General features: G+C 43.4%; 1 protein-coding gene across 1 annotated transcript in view; it reads right to left on the reverse strand.

Annotated features, from left to right (window-relative positions):
• LOC126356631 (high-affinity choline transporter 1) overlaps nucleotides 1–19,153 on the reverse strand; it is a 340,577-nt gene that overhangs the window by 91,039 nt on the left and 230,385 nt on the right. Inside the window, exon 6 of the mRNA XM_050007387.1 lies at nucleotides 2,653–2,801. Within this exon, the coding sequence (XP_049863344.1) occupies nucleotides 2,653–2,801 (149 nt within the window). The remainder of the gene's footprint in view (nucleotides 1–2,652; nucleotides 2,802–19,153) is intronic.

Consider the following 19,153-nt stretch of genomic DNA (forward strand, 5'->3'; position numbering starts at 1 on the left):
CCATCCGCTCTTCCGCTCTTCATCTGTTTCCAACACTTCAAGAACAGGTTCGAGGACTTCAATCTGATAGTGATGAAGCGGTGCAAGCAGAGGTGAGGTTGCGGCTCCATCAACAGAGTCAAAAATTCTACAGTGACGGTGTCCTCTCGTTGGCGGAAATGTGTTCGTTACCAGTATGACTAGGGGAGAAATAAATATGTAGATATGATGAGTGAAAGTGTGGAACATTAATAAAGTTTGTTTTGTTTAAAAACCTTTGAGAATTTTGACAGTAAAAACACACAGGCATTGCTTTTCAGCACGCCCTTGTATTTAGTTTGCATGCCACAGTTCAAGGCTTGGATACGTTCTACCGATGGTGACCACTCCCTTTAAGATAGCAGTCGGGATGTATTTAGATCTTCATATCGTGATCCTCACACGAAACATCCAATGGAGGCAGTGGAATCGTCTTACGATTTGTCTCAAATACCTTTTTTAAGCATTAGCGTACTGCAAATAGAGCTCCGTCTGGCTTCAAATGGTTATCGGGAAACCATCGTTACAGTAGCATACTGAGCGAACTAGCCGATTACAGCTTTAACAGCCGGTTTTTAAATGCTTTCTATACTCGTTGCCTTGAGGACCCCAAATACTCTAGCACTCAAGGAGTATTCATTCAGTTTTATTTACTTCCCCGAAAAAATGAAGTTACTTTTTTTCAGGCACAGGTCTGCAGTTCTGCTACATATTATAAGACCTGCGCAGAAATGCGACAACTCTTGAGAAACCAAAACAAACCGGCGCAGCTATCTTAAGGTTGTCTCAATATTGTCTTTGTCTCTGTCTGATCTGTGATCCAGCTACGTTCAGCGCAGCGCTTGTATAGAGGTTCAGAATTTTTCCCTGCAAAAAAATAAATAAATAAATAAAATTTAAAAAAACATCCACGGTTGCTCTCCACATACTTACTCCTTCCGAGCCAGAGCCTATGGTGAGTAGCTCATCAGGGAAATCGTACAATCCTCCATTATTTAGCACAGATTGATATGCCTGCAGCGTATATCGTCACAGAATTGGCGAAACGTCTGATCTAAGCATTCGTGTCGACTCCATACCTGAATAATTCGAATAACCTTGGGGATGGTATAGCTCAGGTATGGGCAATCTCCGATGACCCACGGGCCTGGCTGACATAATTCCGGGAGCTCGCGGTCCGCCTCATCACATACGTGACTGCAGAGCTCCTAGGGCATAACATCATAACTATAGCTTCCGCGACGTGAATGTTTATGGGGTAACGCAGTGATATGTTTGCACGCCTTTCTCGACAAGCCGCACCAATAAATTAAGCTTCAGAACACTCTTCTTTGAGACTGCATTCAATTTATATTCAGCCCATCTTGAGAAGTTTGCGTTTTTTTATGCGTCGTGAACATTGTCTTTTTACATATGACGTTTTACAATAACTGTCTTAAAATCTTTCGTTACGAAACTGTTCAACACCGGTAGTAAAGAAACAATAATCATCGCACGTAAATAAATGCAAAAATCTAAAGGTGAGAAGGATGACGTCGTGAAACTTCGTCAGGTATAAATAATGACTGTAAAAACAAGTGGTTGTAGCTATTTTATTACAAATTACCTTCACTTTTAACAGTTGTAGAGTCCTAAAACGTTCGTAACGAGCAAGGAGTATTTATTAATATTAATACGAGAAAGAATAGAAAAACAAAATACGGCAGTGAAGTAGGTATTTCCAGTCCAGAATCAATAAGGAGTAGCTCCGTGACTTTTGGCTACTTGGAGCTCATTAAAGCTTTTGAAATTTAGTGTATTAATATCCACAAGCACAAATAGGAAGAATTTTTAAAATATTCATTCAAAAAACTTTACAGCGAGACTGACTGTTCACTACTTCCGCCAGTCTTTATTGATTTCCGAAACTTGGAGGCGTCATGGGTTCAACGCGAACATTCATCTACAGCAGATAGCTCCTTGTACTAATGCTGCTCTTTGAACCATGAGGTTCCTGTCAGAATGCCCACAGAGTACCGGATCACAGACAAACTTTCTTTCACTCCTACTAATATGTCTAAGATGTTCTACAACAGCTCACACTACACTCATGGTTAAGGGAATGTGACGGATTGCAAATCCTCCAGCGCAGCTATAGAATGTTATTTAAGTACCTCCTGGGTTTCAGAAGACGACTGTGTGAAAACTAAAAGACGTACAAGAAAATGATACACTTCCGTGAATAGAGCATTTCTCCAGTTCCGATGCGTAATTGCGCCATGTCGTAGTTGCGTAGTTGCGTGTATCATAACATGATGGCAAATCATCCGTTCAACATTGCCGCATCGAATTAGTTCGCGTCTGCAGATAGGAAACCCAATGAAATGACTTCAAGTAATTGCAGGCACGTATTGCCGTCTGTCGCCTCACAAATGTTGTCCATACTGATTTTCTGCAATATGAGATAATAACTTGCGGAGATGATCAATCCACTAACATATGTTTATTTTCTCTATGTATTTTAGATCCTAAAGACCGAAGATAAAAATAAATAACCCTGTGTTATAGTATTTCTATATTTCCGCTGGCCAGAAATTACTTGCTCTTGTTTTAGAGTCATATTAATTGGCGGTGAAACCTTAAAGCAGTACTCACAAGGCCGATGAAGATGCAGAACAGCTGTATGACGTCTGTGTAGGCGACGCTGTAGAGGCCCCCGAAGAGCGTGTAGAAGACGGCGATGCAGGAGCTCAGGACGACGCTCGTGCGGTGGTCCATGTCGATGATGACGCTCAGCGTAGCTCCTGTCAATCAGAAAGACGTCTTGTTATGTAATATGTCATCTTACTACGTGGAGTGTGCCTCTCGAATTCGAAAGGGAGCGAATGGCAGTAAGGGGAAATGAGATGACATCGGGATGTTGCAGACTTCTGCTGTTTAAAAAACATTCCCAGGAACTCGTAGGGACTCTTGACTAGATTATTGATGTTCCAGCCTCTTTAATGTAGTGTATAATGAGTTCTGGGAGCTCTAACTTAGTAACATGTAACCACAATAACAAGCCTCCACGAGCAGACGAATCCCCGACACCGGAAAAAAATCGAGACGACGTATTGTCAAATTTATAGCAAACTATCCCACAAACGGAGAACATGTGCCAATTTTTTTCATCACTCAATTAGTGTGCTCGCTGGCTTGGTGCAACACGCCACGAATTCACCTCTCTTGCCGGTGTGTGAACCTAGTCATCTCAGAGTGGCACTTGCACCCAACATCTCCATTATTTGCTATGTGTGTTCCAGTATCTCCCTTCCGATACATTTTTTATCCTCTACAGCTCCCTTTAACGCTGTGGAGGTTATTCGCTGATGTCTTTAATGCATGTCCTTTCACCCCGTCCCACCTCCCTGTCAGTTTCTTCCATATATTCCGCTTCCTCGCCTGTTCTACAGAGAACCTCCTCACTCTTTAACGTATCCTTCACCTCCAGAATGAGATTTTCACTCTGCAGCGGAGTGTGCGCTGATATGAAACTTCCTGGCAGATTAAAACTGTGTGCCCGACCGAGACTCGAACTCGGGACCTTTGCCTTTCGCGGACGAGTGCTCTACCAACTGAGCTACCGAAGCACGACTCACGCCCGGTACTGGCAGAAGTAGAGCTGTGAGTAGCGGGCGTGAGTCGTGCTTCGGTGGCTCAGTTGGTAGAGCACTTGCCCGCAAAAGGCAAAGGTCCCGAGTTCGAGTCTCGGTAGGGCACACAGTTTTAATCTGCCAGGAAGTTATCCTTCACCTAATTTTCAACATTATTTTATAGCATCTCATCACAAACGCTTCGATTCTCTTTTTTCTTGGTTTTCCCACAGTCCGTGAATCACATACTGTGCTCCAAACGCACAGTTTTAGAAATTTCTTCCTCAAATTAAGGCCTATGTTTGATATTAGATTGCTAGTACACTAATTTAAGAACGATCTCTTTGCCTGTGCTAGCCAGCTATTTATGTCCTCCTTGCTCCACTTGTGATCTGATACTTTGCTTCCACCACAGCAGAAATCCTTCACTTCGTCAACTGCATGGTCAGCAACTTTCATGTTATGTCATTTCGGTAACTCCTTATTACTTTCGACTTCCTTTCGTTTATCCTCAGTCCATTACTCATTGGATTGTTCGTTTGATTAAATAGGTCTCGTAATTCTTCTTCATCAACGGCCTTGCCGCAGCCGTGGCACTAGTTATCGTCAAATCACAGAAGTTAAACCCTGTCGTCCTTGACTAGCACTTGGATGGGTAACCGTCCAGGTCTGATGAGCGCTAATAGGCAAGTGGGGTGTATTCATCCTTGTGATTCCAATTGTGGAATTACCTGACCGAGAAGTACCGGCTACGGTCACAATAACTGATAACGATCAGGACGGGTAGGAGACGGTTTTTGACCACATGCCCCTCCATACTCCCATCCAGTGCTGCCCATCGGCTAAGAATGACACGGTGGTCGGTCGGTACCGTTGGTCCTTTCGAGGCCTGTTCGCATGAAGTTTAGTTTAGTTTAGTTCAATTTTAATAATTCCTCTTCACTTTCACTGAGGATGTCCATTCTTCAACGAATCTGTTCAGACATCCTTTCACCCTGATTTTTAAGCCCACACTGAATCTTTATTCCGACAGTACTTCTTCGCAGTACATATTGAATGGTAGGTGCGTAAGATCGCATTCCCTGTCATACACCCTTTATAACGCGAGTGCTTCGTTCCTGGTCTTCCTTTCTTATTTTTTTTCCTCTTGCTTTTTGTAGACATAGTATATCGTTCCCAATAGCTTACGCCCATTTTTCTCAAAATTTCAAACATCTCACACCATGTTACATTGCACGCACGATATTCCACATCGACAAATCCTGTAAACATGTCCTGATTTGTCTGAAGTCTTGTTTTGATTGTCAATCCCAGCGTCATAATTGTGATCTGATGTATTTACTGCTCTCCAGTTCACTGCTTTATGTAAATGACTATAAAGAAAACAAACGTGATACAATATTATGGAATATTCTTTTCTATGTGCTATGAAGTCCCATCAGCGTCGGGAGACCTTCACTTCTGGTTTGCGTATAACGTGAAGGTTTGTGTGCACTTTACTTATTGCACTTTATGGGCACCCATGGTCTATAGATGACCAACTGGAGAACTGTTGGCTCCGGTTCGATTGCCACTCCTGCCAACACTCTTTTTCATTTTATTTTATTCCTCATGTTATTACTCAGTTAACTACAAAATTCAAATATATATAAACAGCACAAAAAGGGGGTAGCGTCTTTGATTAATAATCGAAACTTCCCCGATCCCGAGTTCGAATCCGGCCACTGCTTAATTTTAATTAATAAAGAGCATTGGCGGCCGAAGTATTCCGACATAACAGGTCTCCCTCGTTCTGCCAACGGCCTTGTCAAAAAGGGTGGAGGAGCGGACAGAGGTTCAGGGCACTCTCCTGTCCTAGGAGTGGGAAACTGCCCCCAAAGGAGGAAGAATCAGCAGTGATCAACGGTATGAGGATGCAGAAGGCAATGGAAACCACTGCATTAAAGACTTGTAACGTGTATCCACAGGATCATGATGATCTATCCATTGGCAAAATATTCCGGAATAGTCCCTCCTTCGGACTGCCAAGGGGGAGTTTACCACGAGAAAACGATTGAATAATCAACGAAAGGATAACGTTCTACGAATCGGGGCGTTGAATGTCATAAGGTTGATCGTAGTAGGGAAACTAGACAATTTGAAAAGGGAAATGGAAAGGCTTAATCTAGATATAGTAGGGGTCAGTGAACTGAAATGGAAAGAAGATAAGGATTTCTGGTCGGATGAGTACAGGGTAACATCAACAGCAGCAGAAAACAGTATAACGGGAGTAGGATTCGTTATGAATAGGAAGGCTGGGCAGAGAGTGTCTTACTGTGAATAGTTTAGTAATAGGGCTGTTCTTATTAGAATCGACAGCAAACCATCACCGGCAACGATAGTTCAGGTGTATAGGCCGACGTCGCAAGCTGAACATGAACAGACTGAGAAAATACACTCCTGGAAATTGAAATAAGAACACCGTGAATTCATTGTCCCAGGAAGGGGAAACTTTATTGACACATTCCTGGGGTCAGATACATCACATGATCACACTGACAGAACCACAGGCACATAGACACAGGCATCAGAGCATGCACAATGTCGGCACTAGTACAGTGTATATCCACCTTTCGCAGCAATTCAGGCTGCTATTCTCCCATGGAGACGATCGTAGAGATGCTGGATGTAGTCCTGTGGAACGGCTTGCCATGCCATTTCCACCTGGCGCCTCAGTTGGACCAGCGTTCGTGCTGGACGTGCAGACCGCGTGAGACGACGCTTCATCCAGTCCCAAACATGCTCAATGGGGGACATATCTGGAGATCTTGCTGGCCAGGGTAGTTGACTTACACCTTCTAGAGCACGTTGGGTGGCACGGGATACATGCGGACGTGCATTGTCCTGTTGGAACAGCAAGTTCCCTTGCCGGTCTAGGAATGGTAGAACGATGGGTTCGATGACGGTTTGGATGTACCGTGCACTATTCAGTGTCCCCTCGACCATCACCAGAGGTGTACGGCCAGTGTAGGAGATCGCTCCCCACACCATGATGCCGGGTGTTGGCCCTGTGTGCCTCGGTCGTATGCAGTCCTGATTGTGGCGCTCACCTGCACGGCGCCAAACACGCATACGACCATCATTGGCACCAAGGCAGAAGCGACTCTCGTCGCTGAAGACGACACGTCTCCATTCGTCCCTCCATTCACGCCTGTCGCTACACCACTGGAGGCGGGCTGCACGATGTTGGGGCGTGAGCGGAAGACGGCCTAACGGTGTGCGGGACCGTAGCCCAGCTTCATGGAGACGGTTGCGAATGGTCCTCGCCGATACCCCAGGAGCAACAGTGTCCCTAATTTGCTGGGAAGTGGCGGTGCGGTCCCCTACGGCACTGCGTAGGATCCTACGGTCTTGGCGTGCATCCGTGCGTCGCTGCGGTCCGGTCCCAGGTCGACGGGCACGTGCATCTTCCGCCGACCACTGGCGACAACATCGATGTACTGTGGAGACCTCACGCCCCACGTGTTGAGCAATTCGGCGGTACGTCCACCCGGCCTCCCGCATGCCCACTATACGCCCTCGCTCAAAGTCCGTCAACTGCACATACGGTTCACGTCCACGCTGTCGCGGCATGCTACCAGTGTTAAAGACTGCGATGGAGCTCCGTATGCCACGGCAAACTGGCTGACACTGACGGCGGCGGTGCACAAATGCTGCGCAGCTAGCGCCATTCGACGGCCAACACCGCGGTTCCTGGTGTGTCCGCTGTGCCGGGCGTGTGATCATTGCTTGTACAGCCCTCTCGCAGTGTCTGGAGCAAGTATGGTGGGTCTGACACACCGGTGTCAATGTGTTCTTTTTTCCATTTCCAGGAGTGTATATCAGGATATTGAAACGGTAATACAGTACGTAAAGGGAGACGAAAATCTAATAGTCATGGGAGACTGGAATGCAGTTGTAGGGGAAGGAGTAGAAGAAGAGGTTACAGGAGAATATGAGTTTGGGACAAGGAATGAGAAAGACTAATTAAGTTGTGTAACAAGTATCTGCTAGTAACAGCGCATACTCTGTTCAAGAATCACAAGAGGAGGAGGTATGCTTGGAAAAGGCCGGGTGATACGGGAAGATTTCGGTTAGATTACATCATGGTCAAACAGAGATTCCGAAATCAGATACTGGATTTCAGGCGCACCCAGGAGCAGATATAGACTCAGAACACAATATAGTAGTCATTAAAAGTAGGCTGAAGTTTAAGACATTAGTCAGGATGAATCAATACGCAAAGAATTGGGATACAGATGTACAAAGGAACAACGAGACACGCTTCAAGTTCCTTAAGGCTGTGGTACAGCAATAAGGAATAGTTCAGTAGGCAGTACTGTAGAAGAGAAATAGACATCTCTAAAAGAGCCATCACAGAAACTGGAAAGAAAAACATAGGTACAAAGAAAGTAACTGCAAAGGAACCATAGGTAACAGAAGACATACTTCATTTGATCGATGGAAAAGAGGAAGTATAACAATATTCCGGGAAACAGGAATACAGAAAGACAAGTCGATGAGGAATGAAATAAACAGGAAATGCAGGAAAGCTAAATGAAATGGATGCATGAAAAATATGAAGAAATCGAAGGACAGACTGAGCATACAGGAAAGTCAAAACAACCTTCGGTGACATTAAAAAAAAAAGTGTGGTAACATTAAGAGTGCAACGGGAATTCCACTGCGAAATGTAGAGGAGAGAGCGAATAGGTGGAAAGATTACATTGAAAGCTTACATGAGGAGGAAGATTTGTATGATGTGATAGAAGAAAGTCAATTTAGAAGATTTAGGGGACCCGCTATTAGAATCATAATTTAAAAGGGCTTTGGAGAACGTAAGATCAAATAAGGCGAAACTGATAGATAACATTCTATCAGACTTTGTAAAATCATTAGGGGAATTGGCAACAAAATGACTACTCACGTTGGTGTGTAGAATGTATGAGTCTGGCGTCCGGAAAAATATCATCCACACGATTTCGAAGACTGCAAGAACTGACAAGTGCGAGAACTATGGCACAATCAGCTTAACAGTTCATGCATCCAAGTTCCTGACAAGTATAATATATAGAAGAATGGAAAAGAAAACTGAGAATGTGCTAGATGACTATCAGTTTGGGTTTAGAAAAGGTAAAGGAACGAGAGAGGCAATTCTGACGTTGCAGTCCATAATGGCAGCAAGACTTAAGAAGACTCAAGACACGTTCATAGGATTTCTCGACCTGGAGAAATGGTGCAAGATGTTCGAAATTCTGAGAAAAATAGGGGTAATCTATAGGGAGAGACGGGTAATATACAATATGTACAAGAGCCAAGAGGGAATAATAAGAGTGGAATACCAAGATCGAAGTGCTCCTATTACGAAGGGTGTAGGACAGAGATTAGTCTTTTCCCTCTACTGTTCAATCTGTACATCAACGAAGCAATGCCGGAAATAAAAGGAAGGTTCAGGAGTGAAATTAAAATTCAAGGTGAAAGGATATTAATGATACGATTCGCCGATGACATTGCTATTCTGAGTGAATGTGAAGAAGAATTACATGATCTGCTGAACGGAATGAGCAATCTAATGAGTACAGAATATGGACTGAGAGTAAATCGAAAAAAGACGAAAGTAACGAAATGCAGAAGGAATGAGAACAGCGAGAAACTTAGCATCAGGATTGATTTTCACGATGTAGATGAAGTTATGGAATTCTGCTACCTAGGCAGTAAAATAACCAATGACGGACGGAGCAAGGAGGACATCAAAAGCAGACTATCAATGGCAAAAAGGGCATTCCTGACCAAGAGAAATCTACTAGTATCCAGTGGGAAAACCGGAACAGAACAGAATCGAAGCATTTGAGATTTGGTGCTACAGACTAATGTTGAAAATTAGGTGGACTGATAAAGTAAGGAATGAGGAGGTTCTGCGCAGAATGGGAGAAAAAAGGAACATGTGGAAAACACTGATATGGAGAAAGGACAGGATGATAGGACATCTGCTAAGACATGAGGGAATGACGTCCATGGCACTAGAGGGAGCTGTAGAGGGCAAAAACTGTAGAGGAAGACAGAGACTGGAATACATAAACCAAATAACTGAAGACGTGGGATGCAAGTCTTAGACTGAGATGAATAGGTTGGCACAGGAGATGAATTCGTGGCGGGCCGCATCAAGCCAGTTAGAAGACTGATGACCCAAAGAAAAAGGAGGATTGGAAGAGACACAGAGGGATGAGTAAGCGTACCTCCGACTGTCTTATATTATTACTATAGAATGGGAGGTGGCAGTTATGATAGTGGCAGAGAATTTGACCGATCACTCAAAGACTTAATATGAAACTAGGGATCTAGAATTGAAGACATTTCCGCAGAATTATTGAGGCCGTTTGGAGAACACATCATGATCAAACTGCTTCACCTGGTATGTAAGATAAATGAAACAAACTAAATACCTTCAAACTTCAGGAAGCATGTAATAATTCCATCTTAAAAATGGAAGGTACCGACAAGTCTAAATAACACCGTTTCATAAATCATGATATCAGAATACTGACTCGATCTATTTCCAGAAGAATCGAACGCTTGGTAGAAGCAGGCCTTGTAGTAGATCACTTTGGACTTCGGAAAACATTCGAATCAAAACTGACACATCACTTATCGAAGAATATAGACTAAAGAAAGTCAAACCTACGTTTCTAGCATTTGCTTTGAGAAAGCTTTTGACAATGTTCACTGGAATACATTACTTGAAAGTCTAGACGTAATAATGATAAAATACAAGGAGAAAAAGGTTATCTACCGCCTGTACAGGAACCAGACGTTAATTATTCGAATGGAAGATCATTATACTGGAGCAGCAGTTAGGAAAGGAGTGAGAAAAGTTGGCAGCCTGTTCGTGATGTAATTCAAATCTATACCTTGACAAACAGTAAACGAATGCAAAGAGAAATTTGGAAAGTGAACTGAAGTTAAGTTAGAAGAAATTAAAGCTTCCTGGTAGATTAAAATTAAGTGCTGGCGCATAGCTCTACCCACAATATCACCTTTCTCGGGCAGTTCTCCTACGGATTCAGCTCTTCAGGCATTACCGGCGATCCTCCTTATAGCTTTGCATCTCCATTATTAATTGATTTTGTTAGAAGAAAGCACTTTGAGCTTTACTGCTGACATTATAATTCTCCCACACACGGCAAAGGTCTTGGCAGAGCTGTTGCACAGGATCGATAGAGTCTTAAAAAAAAGAGGTTTTAATATAAAATAAAGGTAAAACAGTCGTAATGACATGTAGTCAGATTAAACCAGCTGATGGAAATTAGACAGTAAGGTTCGTTAATTGGGCAGTAAAGCAACTGACGATGAGAGAACTAGTGAGGATACAAAATGCAAACTAACAATAGCAAGGAAGGCTTTCCTAAAAGAGAAATTTGTTAACATAAAATATAAATTTAAATGTAATTCTTCATGCTTTCCCGGCGATCTGTTGACGTCTTGGATATTCGGGAATCCAGCCGGATGTTCGCGTCGTTCTCGCATGATATTTCAACAGCGTGCCTCGCTGTCTTCTTCAGGTGCTACCTGAGACTGGTCCTTGGGTCGATCGAGTCCAGTATTTATGCCTGGGAGGAACTGGGCGTTCCCTAATCGGTCCGTGCCGGGTCGAGTGTTCCATCTGTGGTCCGCGCCCTCCAGACTCGGTTTCAACGGACCCCTCCAGTCGCGGATGTTCCGACTGCCGTCGGCGCCCGTTCTGGCCATCCTCAACGGATGTGGTTGTCATCTATAATTTCATAGTAGAGTTCCCAACATCTCAGATCGGGTCTGACACACCTCAGATGGGTGGGAAGTCTTTACTGAAGGTACTTGTCCGTAGGGTAGCCTCGTACAGAAGTGAAACTTAGAAGATAAAAAGTGCATAAAGTCATCTTTTTAAAGCAGAAGATTGTTAAATCGATACATCTGATTCTAATCAGGAGTACTGTATCATCGAATTGAACGGAAATTAAATTTTTTTCGCAGCGTGAGTAAAATATGAGATTTATTGTGAGAGAGGACAAGTTACTCTCTCACCTATTTTCCGCATACGGAAAATTATTAAGATTTTATTACAACCTGATGCACCTTGAGCGAGACTCTAGAAAGTTAACGGCCTGAGCATACGTTGATGGAGTCTGGTAGGGAGCTAAAAGCATTAGGTATCTTTATGGTCCTTAGCTCATAGAAACGGCATGTTGGGAGTTGAAAGCAATTGGCGGCGCGCCCATCCTCAGTAAATCTTGCCAGACAGGGCAAACATGGCAGACGGGCAGCCCCTTGTTGAGACAGGTCTCCAGCGGGACAGTGCCGAGCTACGTGCCGCAGCGCCAGCGAGAGGCTGGGCTGAGGGATTGCATCTACGCAGTGGATTCGTAAACTGAACATTGTGTACGGAGCCACGCGTATAAAAAATTCACCTCTTTTCGTGTTCGCCAATAGTGCAAGTACGCCAGTGAACCACTTCCCCAGCCACCTCGGTTGCATAAGAAAAATTCGGCGTTTGAGAAACGTTTGGAGAATCTTTATTACACCTCATACCTAGGACTAACAAGCTAAAAGGCACAGGCGATTTAGACAAAGATCTTTAAAATTGCATTTGTTCGCTTGCTGCCGTGGTAAGCGAAATGACTTCGGAGAGAATCATCTTCCCCCTCCGTAAAAATTAAAAAAAAGCCAGCAACTGGCGGTTTCCCTTTTTTTACAGAGACGCAGGTTTTTTAACTCTTGCCCTGATTCGACATGAGTTTGTGCTGTAGTGTGGGAGGGGATATTTAGCAACTGTAGAGCCCTGTGATTGGCTCGACACAGCATGAAGGCGGCGTCATGCACTTTGCGGGGGAACGGGAAGCACTTGGGTGCTCGACTTTTATCTGGTAAGAGGCCTTCTGGTCAAAGCTCTGACATGTGTGGTTGGTGCTTGGGACTTGTCCTGATGCTGACTTCACTTGCGAGAAGTTGAGACTGGGGAACCTATGGTGAAGTTCTTACTGTACCAACAGTGTGACTTCAAACGTCTCGGACTACTCGTTTGCCGAGCACACACTTATTCGTTTTTGGTTTACCATTCTTGACGTTTGGTATCCTTGTACGCTCTGTTGTATAAGTGAGCCAAACTGGTCCTTGGAGTGACCAGCGAACAGGTATGTCACACACTGACATCTACCGTGATTTCAGGACTCTGGTAGAGAGTAAATTGCAATCCGCCTGCCTGATCGCTAGACCGTGAGATTTTTGCATTTCTTTCGTGGCCGCGATCGTTTCACAGGTGCCGCGTCACGTCTGACCTCCGGCGCACACATCTCGCCAGCTGCAAGTTACATCGCCGCACGAAGTACAAGGATAACGTACTGCCAATCCGGCACTGTCAGGCCGTACAGATCTCAATCGCCACTTGCTATCAGCTGCACCTATGTAGAGAAACTACAGTAGATTTGATCAATCAAAGACTGCTCAGTTTCAGATCAATTCAGATTGCGTTACCCACATTTTTAGGGCCAGAGTACTTGACTCACTTCTGCCACCCAGGATCCTTGTCCATTGTACTCTTAAACCAACTGTTAGTTGTGTATCATAATATATGTCTGGTTTAATAAAATATATGTTGATAGTAAATTTTGCTTCATTCTCAATCACTTTATATAGTCCGCACACGGGTAAATTTCAGTTGAAAGAGGATACGTATAAAAAGGAGTCGTTAATTTGGTAATGCAGCTAAATGTGTCTTTGTGTTTGCGGAGAGGAGCTAATACATAATAGCTGGTTCAATAAATTGTAGGCTACAATAATGATGTAGAGAGATGTAGAAATGAGAGCCTTGCAGACAGCAGATTAACGTGAGGAGCTGCAAAAACCCGTCCTCGTATGTGAATCGAAGACCAAAACAAAATGTGAATGACCGTTACACTAAATACTCGTAAGGAGCAATGTTGTGATGCTTTACAGATATGTTAGAATGAATGTGCACTCTCCGATCGGTACAGACGTTATCTGAGTAGTAAAATTCTATAGCGCTACCGCACCACTTGAATCAGTATGCAACGATCCGTTTCCCGTTTTCTGTTTATATTTCGCAGCTCTATCGGAGTTACGACCAGCTAATGATTTCTGACACAAAGGAGACACGTCACAAATTCGTCGTCTAGTCTTCTAACTTGTCAAGCCGGAAAGTCGTTTGGCTAAATTTCATGCACCGTATCGCGTTGACATCTCCTTAAATTCACCACTCTACTAGATCCTTACATAAACAGTCCACAAAAACATTTATATCTGTTGTAAGGTTATTATGTCATTATGTAAACATTTACGACGAGTCGTTGTGTTGTATATCGTAGGATTATTAGTGAGACAATTTCCTTTTACGACTAACTTACATACGTGGCTTTTTCGGCTGTTAAGAAACTGATCTGCGTGGCTCTATAAGAAAACTGCTGTGTCTGCCGACGACAGTACTTGCCATCGCGTCAGCGGCGGCTCACCGCTCTGGTGGCTCAACTGAGAGCAGCGCTCCAGGCGTTATAGATCGAGTGCTCATCAAATTTTCGGACGTTGTATGCATTAGAAATCAAGGCGCCGCTGTTGCGTCAGAGCCACACCGGCTCCTTTCCCTTCCGATACAGTTCCGCGAGTATCTACATCTATATCTACATCATACTCCGCAAGCTATCTAATGGCGTGTGGTGGAGGGTACTTTCGGTACCACTATCTGATCCCTCCAACCCTGATCCACTCGTGAATAGTGCGTGGGAAGAATGACTGTCGGTATGTCTCTGTATTGGCTCTAATTTCTTGAATTTTCTCCGCGTTGTCAATACGCGGGATGTATGTGGGGGAAAGTAATATGTTGTCTGACTGCTCCTGAAAAGTTCTGTCCCGAAATTTCAGTAGTAAATCTCTCCGTGATGCACAACGTCTCGCTTGTATCATCTGCCAGTGGAATTTGTTTAGCATCTCCGTAACTCTCTCTCGCCACTTAAACGATCCCGTGACGAAACGCTCCGCCCTACGTTGGATCTTCTCTATCTTTTCTATCACTTCTACCTGATAGGGATCCCAGATAGATGAACAAAACCCAAGAATCGGGCGAACAAGTGCCTTATAAGCCACTTCTTTCGTGGAAGAGCTACATTTCCTTAATATTATTCCGATGAATCTGAGTCTTATGTGCGCTTTTCCCACTGTCTCTATGGTGACTCTGACTGTGAGATCCGGATCACGGGGTCCGGGTTTCAATTCCTGGCCGGGTTGGGGATTTTCTTTGCCCGGGTACTTGGTGTTTGTCTTGTCCCCATCATTTCATCATCATCTTTTGTGAAAGTTACTGGATTGTGAAAAGAAAACTGACTGTGCACAAATTGGGACTTTGTACGGTCGCTGATGACCACGCAGTTGAGCTCCCCACAAACCAAACATCATCAACTCTGACTGTGAGGCGGTTGAGCTGTGGTCGCTTCCTACTAGCTGACTCGATCCCCCTCACAAAAGCGTGCTCGAATGTGAGGTTAGTCGTGACTTAGTACAGAAGTCAAGTGCAGGATCTTGCAGTTGTGATGTAGCACTAATAGTGCGAAAATATCCTACTCCTGGGATCAGATGGTCCTCACGGAGCTGCATTTTGTTAAAAAAAATGTTCAAATGTGTATGAATTCCTAAGGGTCCAAATTGCTGAGGTCATCGATCCCTAGACTTACACACTACTTAAACTAACTTATGCTAAGAATAACACATACACACACACACACACACACACACACCCATGCCCGAGGGAGAACTCTAACCTCCGGCGGGAGGGGCCGAGCAAACCGTGGTATGGTGCCCTAAACTATGCGGCCACTCCGCGCGGCTGTGTTTGTGACACCGTGTAGGGTTAAGACGAAATTTAAGTGATGCAGTGTGCAACTGCAGACGTGCTCCATTAGAAGATGAATGATGTTTGGAAAAAGTTCGATGCTATAGTCTTCGCTTCGGACGAGAAACGTACAAAGTTCGTCCAATGCTAACAAGATATGCGATCGGTCAAATGAAAATGGGGCACAGAGCAAGAAGAGCGCTATTTGTCCATTTTTTTTCCATAGCAACTTGCATTTTTGGTGTTGTGTAGCTTATCATTCATTTCTGTACCTTCTCCGAAGAGAGCTCTGAATTTGTTTTAATAATTAATCACAATTTAGAAAACACACTTCATTCTCGTTTCCTGCTTTCTTGTACTGTCGTCCTAGACTCGTTACCAAGTCGAAAATGCTTGTATTTGCATACGGTGATGAAAATCAGTATAAAGACAGGGATATTTGTAGAAAAATTAACATTATTGGTTGGAATAGTTGTGCAGTTGTATAGAATAGTTGTGCAGTAGTATGAGATCCAGTATACTGACAAATGCATTCAAATGGTACCGCATTTGATGTCAGTGGTACAGTATACAAAAAGACATTAATGATTCAGGAGGTAGTGTGTGGAACTCACTATAAAGGCAGACGGCTCTGTGCGGTGTTGGTGTGAGTGTGCATGCCTTTACTGCTGATAGGAAATAGACACCATTAGTGACAGAGCGTATTGTGTACATAAAGCACGATTGTGAAGTAGCTATTCGGAAAACAGACATCATTGGATGAAAAAGCAAAAGTCTGTGCGTAGAAGGAAATGGTACCCTTTAATAGTCAAATTGCCAAAATAGTGAACCGTTTGACAACAGTTCGTTAGATTCGGAGCACGATATGGACAGACTGGAAAATATGGGCACAGTAGACAGTTATCAGAGACATTGAAATGGTCACATTTGCACAAAGCAAGAGCCACAAATCTTTATTCTTCTCAACTTGTTTCTCGTTTACAGTTGCAGTAACTGCTAGACATGTACGACAAATTTTGTCAAATGAAAAATCTTACATTCAAAAAAAGACTGCAGTAATGTGCCCTAACATCCAAACATAAACAGGAGACATTGGAATTCGTTGAAAATCATGACTTGAGACTGTTATAAAGTGAGCTTCAGTGATGAGAAGAGGTTTAATTTAGATGGTCTGGATGGAGTTCAGTACGAAAGGCACGATTTGAGAACACAGCACCAGATAGGAATGAATAGAAATTTGGTGGTGGAAGCATTATGATTTAGGCAGCATCCTGTACTAAATGTAAATCAAACATTGCTTGCGTGAACACTAGAATGAACTCTAGATGTACACTGAGATGATAGAGACAGAATGCATTAGAATGAATGAGGACCTAGGGGACGACAGTCTACTGTTTCAGCAAGATAATACGTAAGCGCAGACTTGTGCAGAACATAAAAATGGTTTTAAGATAAAGATATCGATCCTGGCCTGTACGTATCCTGGATTTGAACCCCGTCGGAAACCTTTGAGGAATACTTGGAAGGCGTGTTAACGTAATGGGAGACAAAGAAAATGAGTGGAGGAAATGGACAGAGAGAGGATGTGGAAGAAAAGGGACAGAAGGGGAAGGAGGAGATGGGCTAACAGAAGACTGGAATAAATACATACCCAGGCAACGCCACGTACTCAGATGGTATTCCTTTATAAAATGTCAATTCACAGTGGGTATGACGTATGAATATGTAATGTGACAAGTTACATTTTTAGTTGTCTACATTACTAATACAGCAGAATCTTTCAGCTTGGATTCTTCCCCCGTTTTTGGTTTCATCAAAGAAAACACCATTAATCTAGTTGCTGAAAAAGTTCCATTTTAACACCTACGGTATCTCTTCATCGATTTCCCAGATTCTTTTCTAACAGTCTTAGAAATGCGCGGAACCACATGGCACACATTACGTTCAAGGTAAAAGCTCGTTTACCTTTTTTCAGAGCACCCTTAGTACCTATGGCCGTATGGGACCAAGAGAAAGCTGAACTAGACAGACTTACAGATCTCAATGTTACCAACCTGACAACTAGTGAACGGGCGACACCGCCTGTCATTTTAAAACAGCCTTCTGGAAAAATACATATTTTCACCGACTTTAAAGTCATCGTCAATTCACAAGCGAAAATTGTCATGTATCTTGTTCCCATACCTGACGAATAGTTACTAAAATTACCTGTGGGGCAGTACTTCTCCAAGATCGATCTTGCAGATGCAAATCTGCAGTTACTATTTGACGAATAATCACAAAATCTTCTCATTGTTGACCCACCACATGGTCTCTCTAAATTCAGACGTTTAGTTTTTGACTTGGCCAGAACTCCTGTTCTTTTTCAGTTCTTCCTAGACCTACTAATCAGGAATGTACCTTCTTCTATAAATGGTCTTGATTATGTCACCGTCAAGGGTAAAACAACTGAAGAACACCTACAGAACTGAAAAATGCTCTCCCGTGGTCTAAAAGAAGCCAGACCAAAATGCAATCTATGCAAGTCTCAATTTTTCAGACTCCCGTTGAATGCTCTAAAACAACTAGAAGTCATTACGGCCCTACCACATCATACAAATCTAAAACACCATAAATCATACCTTGAAAACATTATTCTGGCAGTGGTAAAAATTGCATTCCCATTGACCAATTTTAAAAAACAGGTGTACCATTTAGTTGGTCAACAGAGTGGGACAGGCGTTTCAGACTACAAAAAATGGCTTCAGTCCACTCCATGTTGGACTACCTTTTCGCCATCGAAGCAGCTTGGCTGAGCAAGGAATTGGTGCTGTACTAGCACACGAGCGCGGACAGCTTCGAGCAACCAGCAGTCATCGCATCAAAATCTCTCCATTAGGCGCAAAAGAAGTAATCACAAATTGAAAAGTGTGGGGCCATCCACAAGAGTTCGGAATGGAATCTGTTAAATTTCGTTTACATGGAAAATCACACAAATCTAAAGGCCGTAAATTCAGCGAAATACCTAGGGATAGCTATTACAGACAACTTATATTACCTACATGCATATCTGAAACAACAGACACTGTTGACGATCCACAGCTGTAGGAAATAATCTAAATTAATTCACTGAATATAAATTCCTTGACATCAGGTGTATTAGATTATCCAGCAGTGAGATATGAAATTTTGTGGTGGACTGGGACTCGAACCCAGATCTTCCCTCATATCGCAAGTGGTTGCCTTAACCAATTCGTCTATCCGTGCACATATCACAATGTCTACATCCTTATACCGCATTCCAAGGCGGATAGTACCTTGCAACACTACTGGTCATTTACTTCCCCGCTCGTCTCGAAAACAGACTGAGGAAATATGACTAAGTCTTCGTACGAGCCTTAATTTCTCCAGTCTTATCTTACGCATTTTCATAATACTATCGAGCGCGGTAGTGCAAGAGTTAGCATACTGGACTCTCATTCCGGAGGACGATGGTTCAAACCCACGTCCGACTGTCCTGATTTAGGTTTCCCATGATCGCTTAAGGCAAATGCCGGGATGGTTCCTCCTAAACGGCACGGCCGCTTTCATTCTCCATCCTTCCGTAATCCGAGCTTCTGCTCCGCTCTAATGACCTCATTGCTGACGGGACATTAAA

This window comes from Schistocerca gregaria, chromosome 1 (genome assembly GCF_023897955.1).
Source record: "Schistocerca gregaria isolate iqSchGreg1 chromosome 1, iqSchGreg1.2, whole genome shotgun sequence".
NCBI classification, from domain to species: Eukaryota; Metazoa; Arthropoda; class Insecta; order Orthoptera; family Acrididae; genus Schistocerca; species Schistocerca gregaria.